We start from the raw sequence: 13,856 nt of genomic DNA on the forward strand, positions 1-13,856 counted from the left end.
TGATTCACTTGTTAATTTCTGAGATCTCTGGGTGCCATCCCCAAAGTCTGGACTACTGGTTCCTGTGGTGGGTGTGTGCTCAAGGGTAGATAAATCTGCCTAAAATGGGGAAGAAAGGTAATCCTGTTTCCCCTGAGAGTAGGGACGGGGAGAAGTTTGGGAGGAGCTGGGAGAAAGGAAGAGAAACATGTCCATTCTAAAAATAAACTGCAGTAGCAGGGCAGCACGGGCTGTATTCAAAGCCTAAAGTGGATGCTGTTACATTACTACAATTCAGCACGTGAGGCAGGTGACTTTATAAAGAGATTTATTCTACTCATGGTCTTGGGGTGCAGGACCAAGGGGACCCTAGTGGTGATGGAGCATTTTGGGGGCTCTCCCGTTTCCTATACAGTCACCAGTATCTAATGGGGGGACCTCCACCCTGACAGCTTTATCTAATCCTAATCACCAGGGCTAGATTAAGTTTCCACCCTCTTAACACCTTACAGTGGGGGTTCAACTCAACACAGGAAGCTGAGGGACCACTCAAACCACATCCAGGCTACAGCACCTGGAAAAAAAATTGTAAAAATTTATTGGACCCAGAAAGTTTTAACTACTAAAAATATGTATGTATGTGGTGGGGGGGTGTATGTGCTGGGGGTCAAATCTATCACTAAACTGCATCCTAACCCAAATAGACAGACTTTTGGGTCCCAGAAGAAAATATACAGAATTAATGGACTGGAGATGGGGGGTGGGCGGTGTCCAAATCTGTAAAAGTGCGGTGGGGCTCAGAAACATTGCTTTGAACATTTGCTCTAAACATTTCTTAATTATGTAAAAGGATTTAAGATAAAAGATCTTTGCTTTCAATTCAAGCTAGAAACAGAAAAATTAATTGAAACAGAGGATACACATGAATAAAAAATGGTGATAGATCGTGTACAAAATTTGGAAAGACTAAATGAAGGTAAATATATCTTTGATAAATATAATTAAGAAAAAAGTGTACAAATAAGCATTAGAAACTTTTAAATTTACCTACATATAAAGAGTATTTTTGAAAATATGAAAGAGTAGCATTGTACATATTTACATATAAATGTATAACTAAAACGACAATCTTCTAGGAAAAGAGAGATTATCAAAATTGGCTCAAGAAAAAGTAGAAAATCTGAATAGACAAGTGAGAGTAGATAAAACTGAACCCATAGCCAGGCACAATGGTGCACGTCTATAATACCAGCAATTCTGGAGGCTGAGGCAGGAAGACCCTAAGTTCGAGGTCAGTCTCAGCCAATTTAGTGAGATCCTGTCTTAAAACATTTTTTAAAAAAGCTGACATAGAGCACACTGAATTCAATCCCCAGTACCACAAGGAAAAAAAAAACAAAAAACTGAAATCATAATCAAAGACTGTTCCCCACTTACACTCTACCTCTCCGAGATCCAAGGTCTCAGGAGTGTGCTGCTATGATGTTTGACCAAAATTTACTGAACATAAAATGTCCAACTTGTATGAAAACAGTGACACTACATAGAAAAATACTAAAAGCTAACCAGCTCTGTCCACAAAGCAAACATTCCTGATAACAACATCAGCCAAGTAAATCACAACAAAAGATAAGCCAGGCTCACTTAAAAGCTTAGCTGCCAACATCCCACATACAACATTAGTAAATAAGACTACATATATTATGGAACACAATACACTTTCACCCTTTCCTGACATCATACATAAAAATTAAACCAAAAAAGTAGACATAGTGATAAACACTACATTTAAAACACGTAGAATCAAACACAGGAGAGGCTCTTTTGTGACCATGGGGTAGACCAGTGTTTCTCAGTTGGGGAAGATTTTGCACCCCAAGGGTCATGTGATATGTGTGGAGCCAGACGCAATGCCCGTAATCCCAGTAACTCGGGAGACTAAGGCAGGAGGATTGCAAGTTCAAGGCCAGCCTCAGCAACCTGGTGACGCCCTAAGCAACAGAATGAAACCTAGTCTCAACACACACACAAAAAAAAAAAAAAAAAAAATTAAAAGGGCTGGGGATGGAGCTCAGTGGTAAAGTATGCCCAGGGCATTCCCAGTACCAGAAAAAAAGAAAAATGTATGGAGATGTTTCTCTTTGCCTACATTGGAGAAGGGGTGCATGGTGGAAAGTGATCTTGGCATCTAGTGGGTAGAGGCCAGGGATGCTGCTTAACACTTGAAATGCAAAGGAAAGCCCCCTCCAACAAAGAATTATCTAGCACCAACAATAACAGTGCTGAGGTGGTGAAATTCTGCAGCAGACGAAGATTTCTCAGGCTACAAAAAGTTATGAACCATTAAAAAAATAGGTAAGTTGGAGTCATAAAATTTTAAAAGTATCTGCTCTTCAAAGGACATCACTTAAGACTGGAGGAAAGCATGACACATGTAACGTATCTAAGAAAGGGCCTGTGCCCAGAGCCCCTAAGAAATTCCTCAAACCCAATAAGGAGACCAAACAAACCATTAAGGCGTGGGGGAGGCAAGACATTATTTCTACAAGACACTCCAGATGAGTCTGTATGGTGCATAAATACAGGAAGATATTCAAGATCATTAGGTATCCCAGAAAATACAAGAAAAGATGCTCTTTTCTTGTCCAACACCATGAGCAGCAGGAATATGAAAATCAAAACACTGCGATACCTGATAAACACACTAGAATGGCTAAAATTCAGACTGGCAAACCAGCATGGTAGCACACACCTGCAACCCCAGCTCCTGGAAGGGCTCAAGCAGAAGGACACTGGCCAGCCGGGCAGCACATCAAGACTGATGCCAAGCGTTAAAAGGGCTGGGCATGGAGCTCAGGGGTACAGTGCTTGCCTAGCACACCCACGGCCCTGGGGTTCAACCCCCTCCCCTCGCCCCGTGCTGGGGGAGTGGGGGAGGCAAGACCAAGTATTGACAAGGATGCGGAAAAGTGGAATCTCACTCATTGCTGGTGGGAAAGCCAAGTGGACAACACTTCAGATCACAGCTTGGCAGTTCCCATAAACTCAAGCAGCTATTTCTACCTCCCCTACACCATCCATGACCAGATGGGACATTACCAAGAAATCTCCATGGCTGGGACAATCCAAAGAAGAAAAGAGGACGACGCACAAAAGCCCCCTCAAAGTGATGAGATGCACTCTGCCACTGGACCCAGTTCTGAAACTGCTGAATTCTCTCTGCCCAGTACAATACAGTTGATGTGCCACGGTGGAAATAGAGAGGATAACATCTAAAATTATTTTTCTCAGCCCTGTCTTCTAAAAATCTTTCTTTCTATGAAACTTTGATAAAAGATGTGAAGCCAAATTAGACATTCATTCCCTAGGAATCTGTTGCAATGCTGTTCTAAGAATTAATGCATGAGGCCTAATGTAGCCATAATTATCAGTCATAGACTTCTGCACACATTTATGGTTAAAAGAAACCTATATACACAAATGGATGTGATCCAAGCTAACATGTGGCCCAGATTAGGTATATAAGCACTGTTCCTTTTGAAAAACTGCAGGAGGAAAAAAAAAAAAAAATCCTTAGAGATAGCAACTTAACCAACCTCAACTCCCAGCTGGCTTCATTATTCTCTTGTCCTCAATAAAATAAAACTTTCCAGCATTTATACCCTTACACCTAAAAGATTTGGGGAAAACGTGTTCTGTATGAATTTTAAAGCATCTAACTACCTAAAGTTAAGCCACACCAGTGCATTTATCTTATCAGTACACTTAAGATTCACTGATTAAGGATGTTAACATCTAAGTAAAGGGTGAAAACTTGCTTTTATATACATAATACAGCATCTTACAAAATTTAAAGCATGTGGTAGTAAATATAGGAACAGACCAGCAGAGAGCATTTTGGTCACTTCTGATGGTTTTGCATGGCCTGGCCTCTGCCCTCTCCTCTTGTTCTCATCGATTCTGCCCCAATGACCTTCGGACATTCCTTCCCACCCCAGGAGCTCTGCCCAGGCCAGTCACACTGGCCTCAAGAAACAAGTCCTTTCTATTGTCTCCCAGGAAGCAGCTGAGGACAATCACTAACTTTTCCCACATCGCAGGGCTCACCTGGCACAGCACTCCTCCTGCCACTCACAAAACATATTACCGAATCTCTTCACAGGACAAACACTTATTTAAAGTGCTGCTTGGAGCCAGCTACACTTGCGGGGCTTTGCCACGCTGTGCAGGAGCAGGCCTCTCCACGTGCCCAGCGGTCCTGAAAGCCACGGCCAAAATGGTTCCTCCAGTTTCCTTCACCTCTCCCAAAAACCAACTGCACCAGGAACTGCACCACACCCCAGGAGTGAAGCTAGGGCCACTGCAGTCTCCACGTGCAACTATGAGGCAGTGACTGGGGAAAGGTCATGTGAAAACCCACCTCTGAAGTGATTGGCAGGTTTGCTGTCCTGAAGAAATCTGACAAAAAACACCAACTTTAGAGCGATTCCACGACCACAGAGGTTACATCTTACGTTAACAATGCTCATCTACCTAAGAACCCTCCCTAGCACTGGCCATTATGCCACAGGTAACTGTGGCTGGAGTATGTAGTTACAAAGGCTCTTCATACTGGATTGTGGGCCCGTGTTCCACTTGGAGATAAGGTGAGTGAACACAGGTTCTAGACACTGTGGTGACTAACCTAATGCACAAGTGAAGGCCCCTGAAACAGCAATGTCATTCTCCCCTCAAGGCCAAGTTAAACTTTAGCTGTTAAAAAGCGAATATGCAATTAGCTAACAAGACCAAAACTTCAACTTGACCATTAGTGCAACTGTGCTAATTTCTTGTTGATGTTCTTGGTTCAAGTAGTCTTTTTTTTTTAATCTTTATTTGGCTTATATATTTTTATGTGGTGCTGAGGATTGAACCCAGTGCCTCACATGTGCAAGGCAAGCACTCTGCCACTGAGCCACACTCCCAGCCCCTCAAGAAGTCTTTAGTCCAAAATTTCCTGCTTTTTAAGTGTGTGGGCCTGACCTTGCCTAAATTGCCTCCCTTCCTCCATATCATGAATTTGTTGCAGCAACAATGTATATTCTCACAGTTCAGGAGCCTACAAACTACAGAACAGCAAACTCTCCCTCCCACCATCCTCCCCTCCCCTAAAAAAGGTAAACAAATAAAGAATAAATAAACCCAGATGGGTTTCTATTCAGGTCAGCTTCAACCTCCCTAAAAGAATAATTCTGCAAATTCTGAATTCAAAGTGCCATTTTTAAAAACTACATCTGATAAAAGGTAAAATAAGGACCCCATAAACCCTAGCTCAGCTCAAAGTAGACTCCACTTTATTCTGAAAAGTCATCTGCCAAAAGAGAAACTGTTGACTGTTCAGAATTTTCGTCCTGCTTGCTTTTTACCCAAGTTTAAAAAATAAATAAAAGCTGGATTTTTCCATCAATCTAAACAGTCCAGAGAAGGTCAGAAAACTCCTGGAATTGGCAGTTCCCCAGGCCCACCTCCTGGTCCTAGTGGAACACCAACAAACCTAGATAGGACCAGTGATTACACAATCGCGGTTCCCAGAGCAGAAGACTCCAGGAGAATAATCCACCCCGGAGACAATGACATCATGTGAGCAACCAGACAGGAAGTTGGCTTGGAGAAGTGAGGGGGTAAAGTCTTGAAAGCCAACACAGGATGACCATCCCCGACCCCCAATTAAAAGAATTACAAAACAAAGTCATATACGGCCAAAAACCCACTTAAAGAAAAAATGGAAACCCGTAAGTAGGAAATCAATCAGCAAACGAAACCAACACGACCCAACTGCAAGGCCATATGCGTGGGTTCCGACTCACTGGTGAGTCTTTCCACACTTGGGGGCCTAGCCAAAGCCTCGCTGGTGGAACTTTAATGGAAACATGCAGTGGGTCAAAAGCAAAGCCTCCTCCAACTTCGCAGACGCACTGGTGTGAGAGGGCAGGCGCTGGGCGAGACGAGCCATAGAGTGATACCCAGTCGGGTCGGGCGGCCGGCGGTCGCACACAAAGCCGCCCTGACTTAGTGACAGCCACAAGTGGCCAGGCACAGGGCTCCGCGGGCCAGCGCTAGGACGGCGCGTCCTCCCGCGCCCCCCGCCCGCGCGCACGGGACCCTACGGTCTCTTCTCGGCCACCACGCAGGCAACTTTCCCTCGGGGGCGGGGCGGATCCAAGCATGGACTACGGGCGACTTGGAGACCAAGTCCCTCCCCGAGCGCTCCCTGCCCCCCACCCCGGCCCCGGCCGAGCGCACCGCGAGCGAAGCCTGCGCCCCGGCGGGCCACCTACCTGCACAGCTCCGGGAACTCCGCGGCCTGGGCCTGCGCGGTCCCCGGGGCCACGACAAGCAGCAGCAGCTGAAGCAGGAGCAGGGCGCGCGGCAGGCGGCCCGAGGGCGCCGGCCCCAGGTGGGCGCTGCAGCCGGCGGCGGCCCCCATCGCGCCGGGCCGGGGCTGCGCGGCGGGCGCGGGGCAGGCGGCGGGCGGCTGCTCGGGGCTGCGCCGGGGGCAGGGTCGCGTCTCCAGGGCGGAGGTGGAGCCGAGGGCGAGCTGGAGCTTGAGTGAGAGCTGCAGCCGGGGGGAGCGCGGCTCGGCTGGGTTCAGCGGCGGCCCGGAACCGCGTCACGTGACCGCCGCCCAGCACCGCCCCCGCCCCCGCCCCCCGCTCACGTGACTCCCTTGTTCAGGTGATCGCGGCCCTCGGGGCTCCGCCCGGTCCGGGTCACGTGAGCGCGGCACGCGCTGGACAGGAAGCGGCGCGGGCGGGGCGCGCCAGGTGCCCGCAGGGGCCTGCGCTTCCAGGCTGCCGTCAGGGGTCTCGAGCCCGGCCTCAGTTTACCCTGCCGGCGCGCCCGTCTGGATCCAAGCGTGGCCGCTTCCCAGCTTAGAACAACCGTCCCAGGCCTCGACCCCCTGGGAGGGCAAAATGAGGGGGCTTGAGTCGAAGTGCCCTTGCAGAAAACACCTTAGCACAGCCGTGTCTGCGGATCCGTAGGCGTAAAGAGCACGATTTTCCTGGAGCCCTGCACTGTGTGCCCAGCCTCTGCCCTTGAGGGACTCACACACCTTCAGTGAAGATGTTATTCCCAAGCATGGGCTTCCTGCAGCAAGGAAGGCGACACAGAGCAACAAGCAGTACGATATAAATGGAAGGGAACACTATCAAGCAAGTGCCACTTGACAAAGGTTTATTAATTCCTACATTCAGATATCATCTCGAGGCCATACTAAGGAATGGCTGTGAACTAGGCACGGTGAAAGTAAGATAAATCTGGACACTTAAGCCGAAGCTTGCATGCTTTTGGAAAAGTAAAGATACAGGGATTGGCGTATAGCTGAGATGTACAGTGCTTGCCTTTATTTTACCCATTTTACAGGTAAGAAAATTGAGGCATGCAGAAATTAAGTAACTACGTGATGGTGTACGTAGTGAATGGAAAAAGCTAGGGTTTGAGCCCAATTCAGACAGTGCCAGTGACATTGCCGATGTGCCATGTAGCATGTGCTCTGCTGTATAGCCTAGAGTGGCTCCCAGGGAGCAGCTCAGATGTCAACTGTGGGCATCAAGACAGGGTTGGTGTTTTGCAACTGCATGTTATAATTGAAAAGACAAGGGTCATCACTGACAACCAACAAGTGAAGAATTATTGTGAACCAGAATTTTATCTGTGTCTTCAAATATTACCCCAAAGTCTGTTTCCCTGGTAAAGGGAGATCTTTACAATGAAAAGATCTGGCATAATCACCTTAATCATGTAATTAAAATTAGTATCCAATTTTTTAAAAAAAAACTGGCATTTTCTGCTTTTTGAAGTGATACAATGAAAATTTGTGAAGGATAATATATAAAGGAGGGTAAAATCATGACTCAGATGCAGATGTGAAATGAACATATGTCAAAGATACTCTTTAACTGATTAATGTGATAATCAGCAATGTTATATCTGATTCAACAGAGAATACAAAGAAAATCCAGCACATATGTAGAAAGTCAGGAATGCTGAAATGAAGTTGGTCACAAATCAACTGTATACCCAGTGGACACAACTTGTGTTTTTGACATCAATCATACATATCACCATCAGTATCTACAATTTACATAGTTATAAATACCTCAAAGAGAATAAAAAGTACATGATCCCATGGAATCAGATTATTGTATCCCCCCTTTCCACGGTTTCAGTTTTCCAGTCCATCTTGCTCTGAAAATATTATGTGGATAGTTCCAGAAACAAATCACTCATAAGTTTTAAATAGTTTCATTAAAAATTTGCTATAATTATTCTGATTTGTTGATCCTTTACAGATCCTAATTTATAAACTTTCTCATATGTATGACAGAAAAAAACAACATAGTTCATAGTACATACAGTCCAGTTTCAGGCAAGCACTAGAGGTCTTAGAGCATATCCCCTGCAGATAAGGAGGAACTATTGAAACCCACAAGGGTTTACTAGACAACACTAGCTTTCTGCTGAAATTGACCAGTAATACTTTTAATCCATTTCAAAGTCTTTCACAAGTTTTCCATACAGTACACAATATCACTTAGATAGTATTCTTGCCAAGAAGTTTAACTTATATCTAGTTGGGATAAAACAATAAATTCATACTGGGAAACATTCTAAAAGAAAAGTGAAATGGACAATTCCAAAATGTTAGAGTTCGAAAAACACTACTGCTCCTCCCCCCAAAATGGGAGCACTGTTGTAGTCAAGGTGGCAGCTGTAGCCAGTGGTCTCACCAATCCAGGTAGTTGTTTTTGTATATGAAGTTTTATTGGAGCTCATACACAACCAATTTCCCCGGGTGTTGTCTGACTGCTTTTGACTACCATGGCAAAGTTGAGTAGTTGCCACAGAGACCATGGCCTGAAAAAGTCTGAAGTATTTTATGTTTTATTATCTGGCTCTCCGCTGGAAAAACTTGTCTACCTCACTGGTTCTCAAAAGTGAGCCCTTACAATAGCACTTTGGCATCACCTGCCAAGTTGTAGAAATGCCAATTTATGAGCCCCATCCCAACCTAGTGAATTAAAATCTCTGAAGATGAGACCCAGAATTTGTTTGTTGTTTGTTTATTCTATTATTTATTTTTGCTGCTGGGGATTGAACTCAGAGTCTCACATATGCTAAGTACACACACTACCACTGAGCTACAGGCTCAACCCCAAGAAATTGGGGTTTTGTTTGTTTTTAGTCTTGAGGGGGGCATTTTGTTTTATGTTTTTGGTGGCATTGGGGATTGAACCCAGGGCCTTGTGCACACTAGACAAGTGCTCTGCCGCTGAGCTACATCCCCAGCCCTTTGATTTTTAATTTTGAGATAGTCTCACTAAGTTACCCAGGCTGACCTTAAACTTGTGAACCTTGTGTCTTGATCTCCCAATTAGCTGAAATTATAGGCGTGTGCCATCAATCCGGCTCCTGGAGTTTCTTAATAAAGAGGCATGATAATAAAATGCTACGCATGTTCTATAATTGAAGCCAAAAACCCAAGAAAAAAAAGGTTTAAGAGATATTTGGAGACAATAGGAGCATTTTTAATATAAACCATATATTAGAAACTCCAAGGCTGCTGGAGGCAGTGGCACATGCTTGTGATCTCAGAGGCTCGGGAGGCTGAGGCAGAAGGATCATGAGTTCAAAGCCAGCCTCAGGAACGATGAGGCGTTAAGCAACTCAGTGAAACCCTGTCTCTAAATAAAATTCAGAATAGGGCTTGGGATGTGGCTCAGTGGTCGAGTGTCCCTGAGTTCAATCCCCAGTACAAAAAAAAGAAGAAACTCTAAAGCTGCATCGTATAAGAAATAATTCTTTTGTACTTCACTTAAATTTTGCAGCAAATCTTTGAGAGAACAGACTCAGAGACATTAGTCCAAGACCCTCTGAACTGTGTCCCCCAAAAGATATAGTGCTAACTGCTAGTATTAAGAATGTGGGCTTATTTGACAATAGGGCCATTGCTAATGGATTAGGTAGGAAGAACTGGTGCTGGAGTAGGGTGGGCTCTTCAACAGCATGACTGCTGTTCTCCCACGAAGTGGGAGGAGCCATACATGAGAACCGGGGACTGGAGCATCTGTGAGCCAAATGGCGCCTAAGGCAGCACCAGGGATAGGAGAGAAGCCTGGAACAATAGTCCTCTGCACCTTCAAAGTGCAGGCCCAAGCCCACACCTTGATTTTGGACTCTCAGCTTCCAGAACTGTGAGAATAAATTTCTGTTGTCTGAAGCCACCCAGTGGCACTTTGTTATGGCAACTCGCAGACACAGCTCCACCCCTCAACTAATGGGACAAGTCCAGGCTTGGAATCCAGGTGCTCCAATCACTATATTATTGCAATGGCTCAATCTCCTTGCACCTGGCATTTGGCTTGGCTTTAGAAACACAAGCTCAAGTAATAGACCAAGGACAGAAACAGACCTCTGCTGAGGACGTCCCTGCGCGGTGTCTTGTGCCTTAGCACCAGCAGGTAAGGCCAGTAACCTCCCCTTTGAAACAGAAACCAGGAGCTGTCAGAGTGAGGATAAACAGGTCTCTGTCTCTGAAACTCAGGCAGACGCTTACAGAAAAATTTCAGAAACTTTTCAGAACACCCAAGAGAGCCTGACTCTACCAAAAGACCCTGAAAGCACATTGTCATTCTTTTGGGTGCTCCTTGATTTCTAAGATGAGAAATAAACTGTTACCAAAGAATTATGTAGTGAATAATATTGAACCAATGTCAAGTATCTTGGGTAAGATAATGGTAATGCAATTACGTAGAGTGGCCTGGTTCTTAGTGATAAGTATCATGATGTTGGCAATTTTTAAGTGATTCAGAAAAAAAAAATGTTTGTAGATAGAAGACGTTAAAAATATTAACCATTGCAAATGTAGGTGAAACTATATCTGTACTCTTGAATTGCTTTTTCAGCTTTTCTGTAGGTTTGACTTTTTTTTCCCCCAAAAAATGAGAAGCTGGGAAAGAGATCCCATCATGGAAGAGATTGCTTTGGAGGTAATCCTGAGAGAATAAGTTAGAGCAGAATAGAGAAATGATGTCACAGGCGAGGCAAACAGCAAGTGCAAAGCCTGGTGAAGAGATAGCGAAGCTGTTGTGGTTGGGATAGGAGGTATCTCTCCAAAGCTCCCATGTTAATACAGGAATGTTCAGAGGTGAAATTATTAAATTAGAGAGCTGTAGCCTAATCAGTCGTCCTTAGTGTGGGTGGACTGACCCTAGTAAATGCAGGCAGGTGGGTGTGGCTGGAGAAGGGGTCACTGGGGCCATGCCTGGAGGGTTCCTCTTCCTGGCAGCCCCTTCCTTCCTCTCTCCCCTCCCCGTTGGCTTCCAGGCTGCCATGAATGAAGCAGCTTCCTCCACCACACCCCTCCACCATGATGTTCTGCCTCACCTGGGACTCAGAGCCATGGAGTCGGCCAGTCATGGACTAAACGTCTGGAACTGTGAGCCAAAATAAACTGTTCCTCCTCTGAATTGTTTCTGTTGGGTATCTTGATCACAGCAATGAAAATCTAACTCACTGCGTGTTCTGTTCAAAACCTTTGACTTGAATGGAAATCACATGGCCATAGAGAAAAACATTCTTGGCCAAAATTGTGCTCAATCCTTTCCTCAAAGAGCTCATAGCCAATGTATGTATGTGCGTATGTATTTGGTAGCTCTAGGAATTGAACCCAGGGCCTTGTGCATCCTAGGAAACGGCTCTACCACTGAGCTATCTCACCAGCCCTTTTAAAAATTTATTTGGAGACAAAGTCTAAGTTGCCCAGGCTGGCCTTGAACCTGTGATCCTACTTCCTCAGCCTCCTGAGTAGCTGGGATTACAGGTGTACAGCACTGCATCTGGTGGAATTAATCAATTTTAATATAATTTTAGAAACGTTTTATTCTGGTCAGCTCCTAAAGGTTCTTAAATGGTTACTTAATAAATGTAGATTCAATTGGTAAAAAATGGAGAAGAAAAATAGAAAAATAGCTGACACAACAATCCATATTGAAGGTGTACTCGAGAGGATTCATTCCCATATCATCTACTTGTAGGAATCTGGTGAACTGGGTCATGCTATGATCCTCACTTAAAAGGTGAGAAATTCAGGTATAAAGAAATTAAACACCCTGTCCAAGTTCATGCAGTTAGATAGTGATAAAGCTTGGATGTGAACTCTGCTCTGGGACTCATGAGTTGCATCCTCAGTAAGAGACTCAGTGTGAGAGATTGTCACGGTAACACTTCAGGAAGATCCATCTGGTTGCAGGCTGGACTGAAAGCTGCTTTACTTGAAGTATTGAAATTAAGGCGACAAAATAGTCAGCAGACAGCCTTGTGATCTTCTCCAAAAGTGCCTAGTTCCCCACTGGCTAACCCTTGGCAGGGCTGAATCTCAGGCCTTGTGACACCAACGGTAATGGCCTGGGCAGTGGCATGGAAATAGGAAGGGGTATGGGGACAGAGGCCTGAGGTCGGGAGGTCGGCCTCTCGCGCGGCCTTCTCGCGCGCCTCCCCATGCCCTTCTTGGCTGGATAAAGCTCACTCTAAGAGGCTGAAGGTGCAAGAGCCTTGCTTCCCAGCCGTGCTCACACCCAGAACAAGGGCACGTGATCAGGTCCTGATGCCAGAACTTGATGGGAAGCATCCTGGGATCTTCTGGAAAATATTGTTCTCTCCAATACAAAGAGACGCTCCTGGATGTAGCGATGTCCACATAAGTCACTCAAAACTGCTCTAGTAGCTATGAAAGGAGATAAGATCACTCCTTCCACTTCATCAGAACCCTAGAACTGGCCGGAAACTTGTCTTTTGCTCTGTGAAAGAATAAATAAGTGTGTGTAAGCCATGCGTGCTGATTATTGATTTATTACCCCTTGGCTATATGCTCCGTGCTAATAAAGGAATTGCTATACATACAGTTCTCCTTTAAAGTGAGGTGATGTTTAATGTTCTGAGTCCAGGGCTCCACAGCGACATTGCTGAAGAGGTTCTCCTGCCATTTCCAGCACTTTCATGCCACAGGGGTTGACCGCCTGCTCCCTGAATGCATTAACAGACAGTGACCCGACCCAACTAACTGCAGACCAGCTCCAGCCAGGCCAGGCCAGGGGCCTCCCCTGCTATATGTCGGCCTGACCCATACCTTATCCAATGAGGTCTGAATCTTTGCAGGCTTGTCTTCCTTGGGTCCACTCTCAGCCAGAGGGAGCCATACAGAGTTTCCTTACCTCTTTAGTTCTCAGTTAATAATTCTTTACACTAACCTTGCCCTCAATATATCAGAAATACACATTTACTTGCTCAGTTTGGCTATACTGCAATAGTTGAGTTCTTGCACATTTCAAAACATCATGTTCAACCTGATAAATCTATTGCAATTTTCATTAGTCAATTTATTAAAAACAATAATTTTAAAAATAAATAAATAAATGTCCTCTGTGTCTGCCTCCTGACTGGACCCAAACCACCAACCACGTTGAGCTGGCTTTTGTATTTCTCACAGCCAGAAACAGACTAAGTGACCCAGTCAATGCTTGACAGATGGTTGGACAAGACAGACAGAAAGGAAGGAATTGATGAGGTTTCTGGATTGGAAGGTTTGTCCTGCCAAGAGCCGAAACAGTGAACAGAAGAGATGTCTATCTGGTCTGCACAGGACCGGTGCCTGTTTCCTCACCTGGAATGTTCATGGATAAACACACACCTGTAGACCTGGACCAGCGGGATTTCTCCTGGGACATGATTGAAACAGGAACTAGGCGGCTTATTGATCCCTGCTGTCTTCACAGAAAGCCTCAGTCGGAGAAAAAGCAGTAAAGTCATTTCAACAACCACAAACTGAATACTTATCT

General features: G+C 45.2%; 1 protein-coding gene across 1 annotated transcript in view; it reads right to left on the bottom strand.

Moving 5' to 3' along the window:
• Positions 1-6,460, bottom strand: part of Igf2r (insulin like growth factor 2 receptor) — a 95,908-nt gene extending 89,448 nt beyond the window's left edge. Inside the window, exon 1 of the mRNA XM_046449269.1 lies at positions 6,297-6,460. Within this exon, the coding sequence (XP_046305225.1) occupies positions 6,297-6,445 (149 nt within the window). The 5' untranslated portion in view covers positions 6,446-6,460. The remainder of the gene's footprint in view (positions 1-6,296) is intronic.
• Positions 6,461-13,856: the final 7,396 nt, after the last annotated feature.

This window comes from Marmota monax, unplaced genomic scaffold (genome assembly GCF_021218885.2).
Source record: "Marmota monax isolate L192 unplaced genomic scaffold, Marmota_monax_Labrador192_F-V1.1 WCK01_AAM20220418_F8-fsc00083, whole genome shotgun sequence".
Classification (NCBI taxonomy): domain Eukaryota; kingdom Metazoa; phylum Chordata; class Mammalia; order Rodentia; family Sciuridae; genus Marmota; species Marmota monax.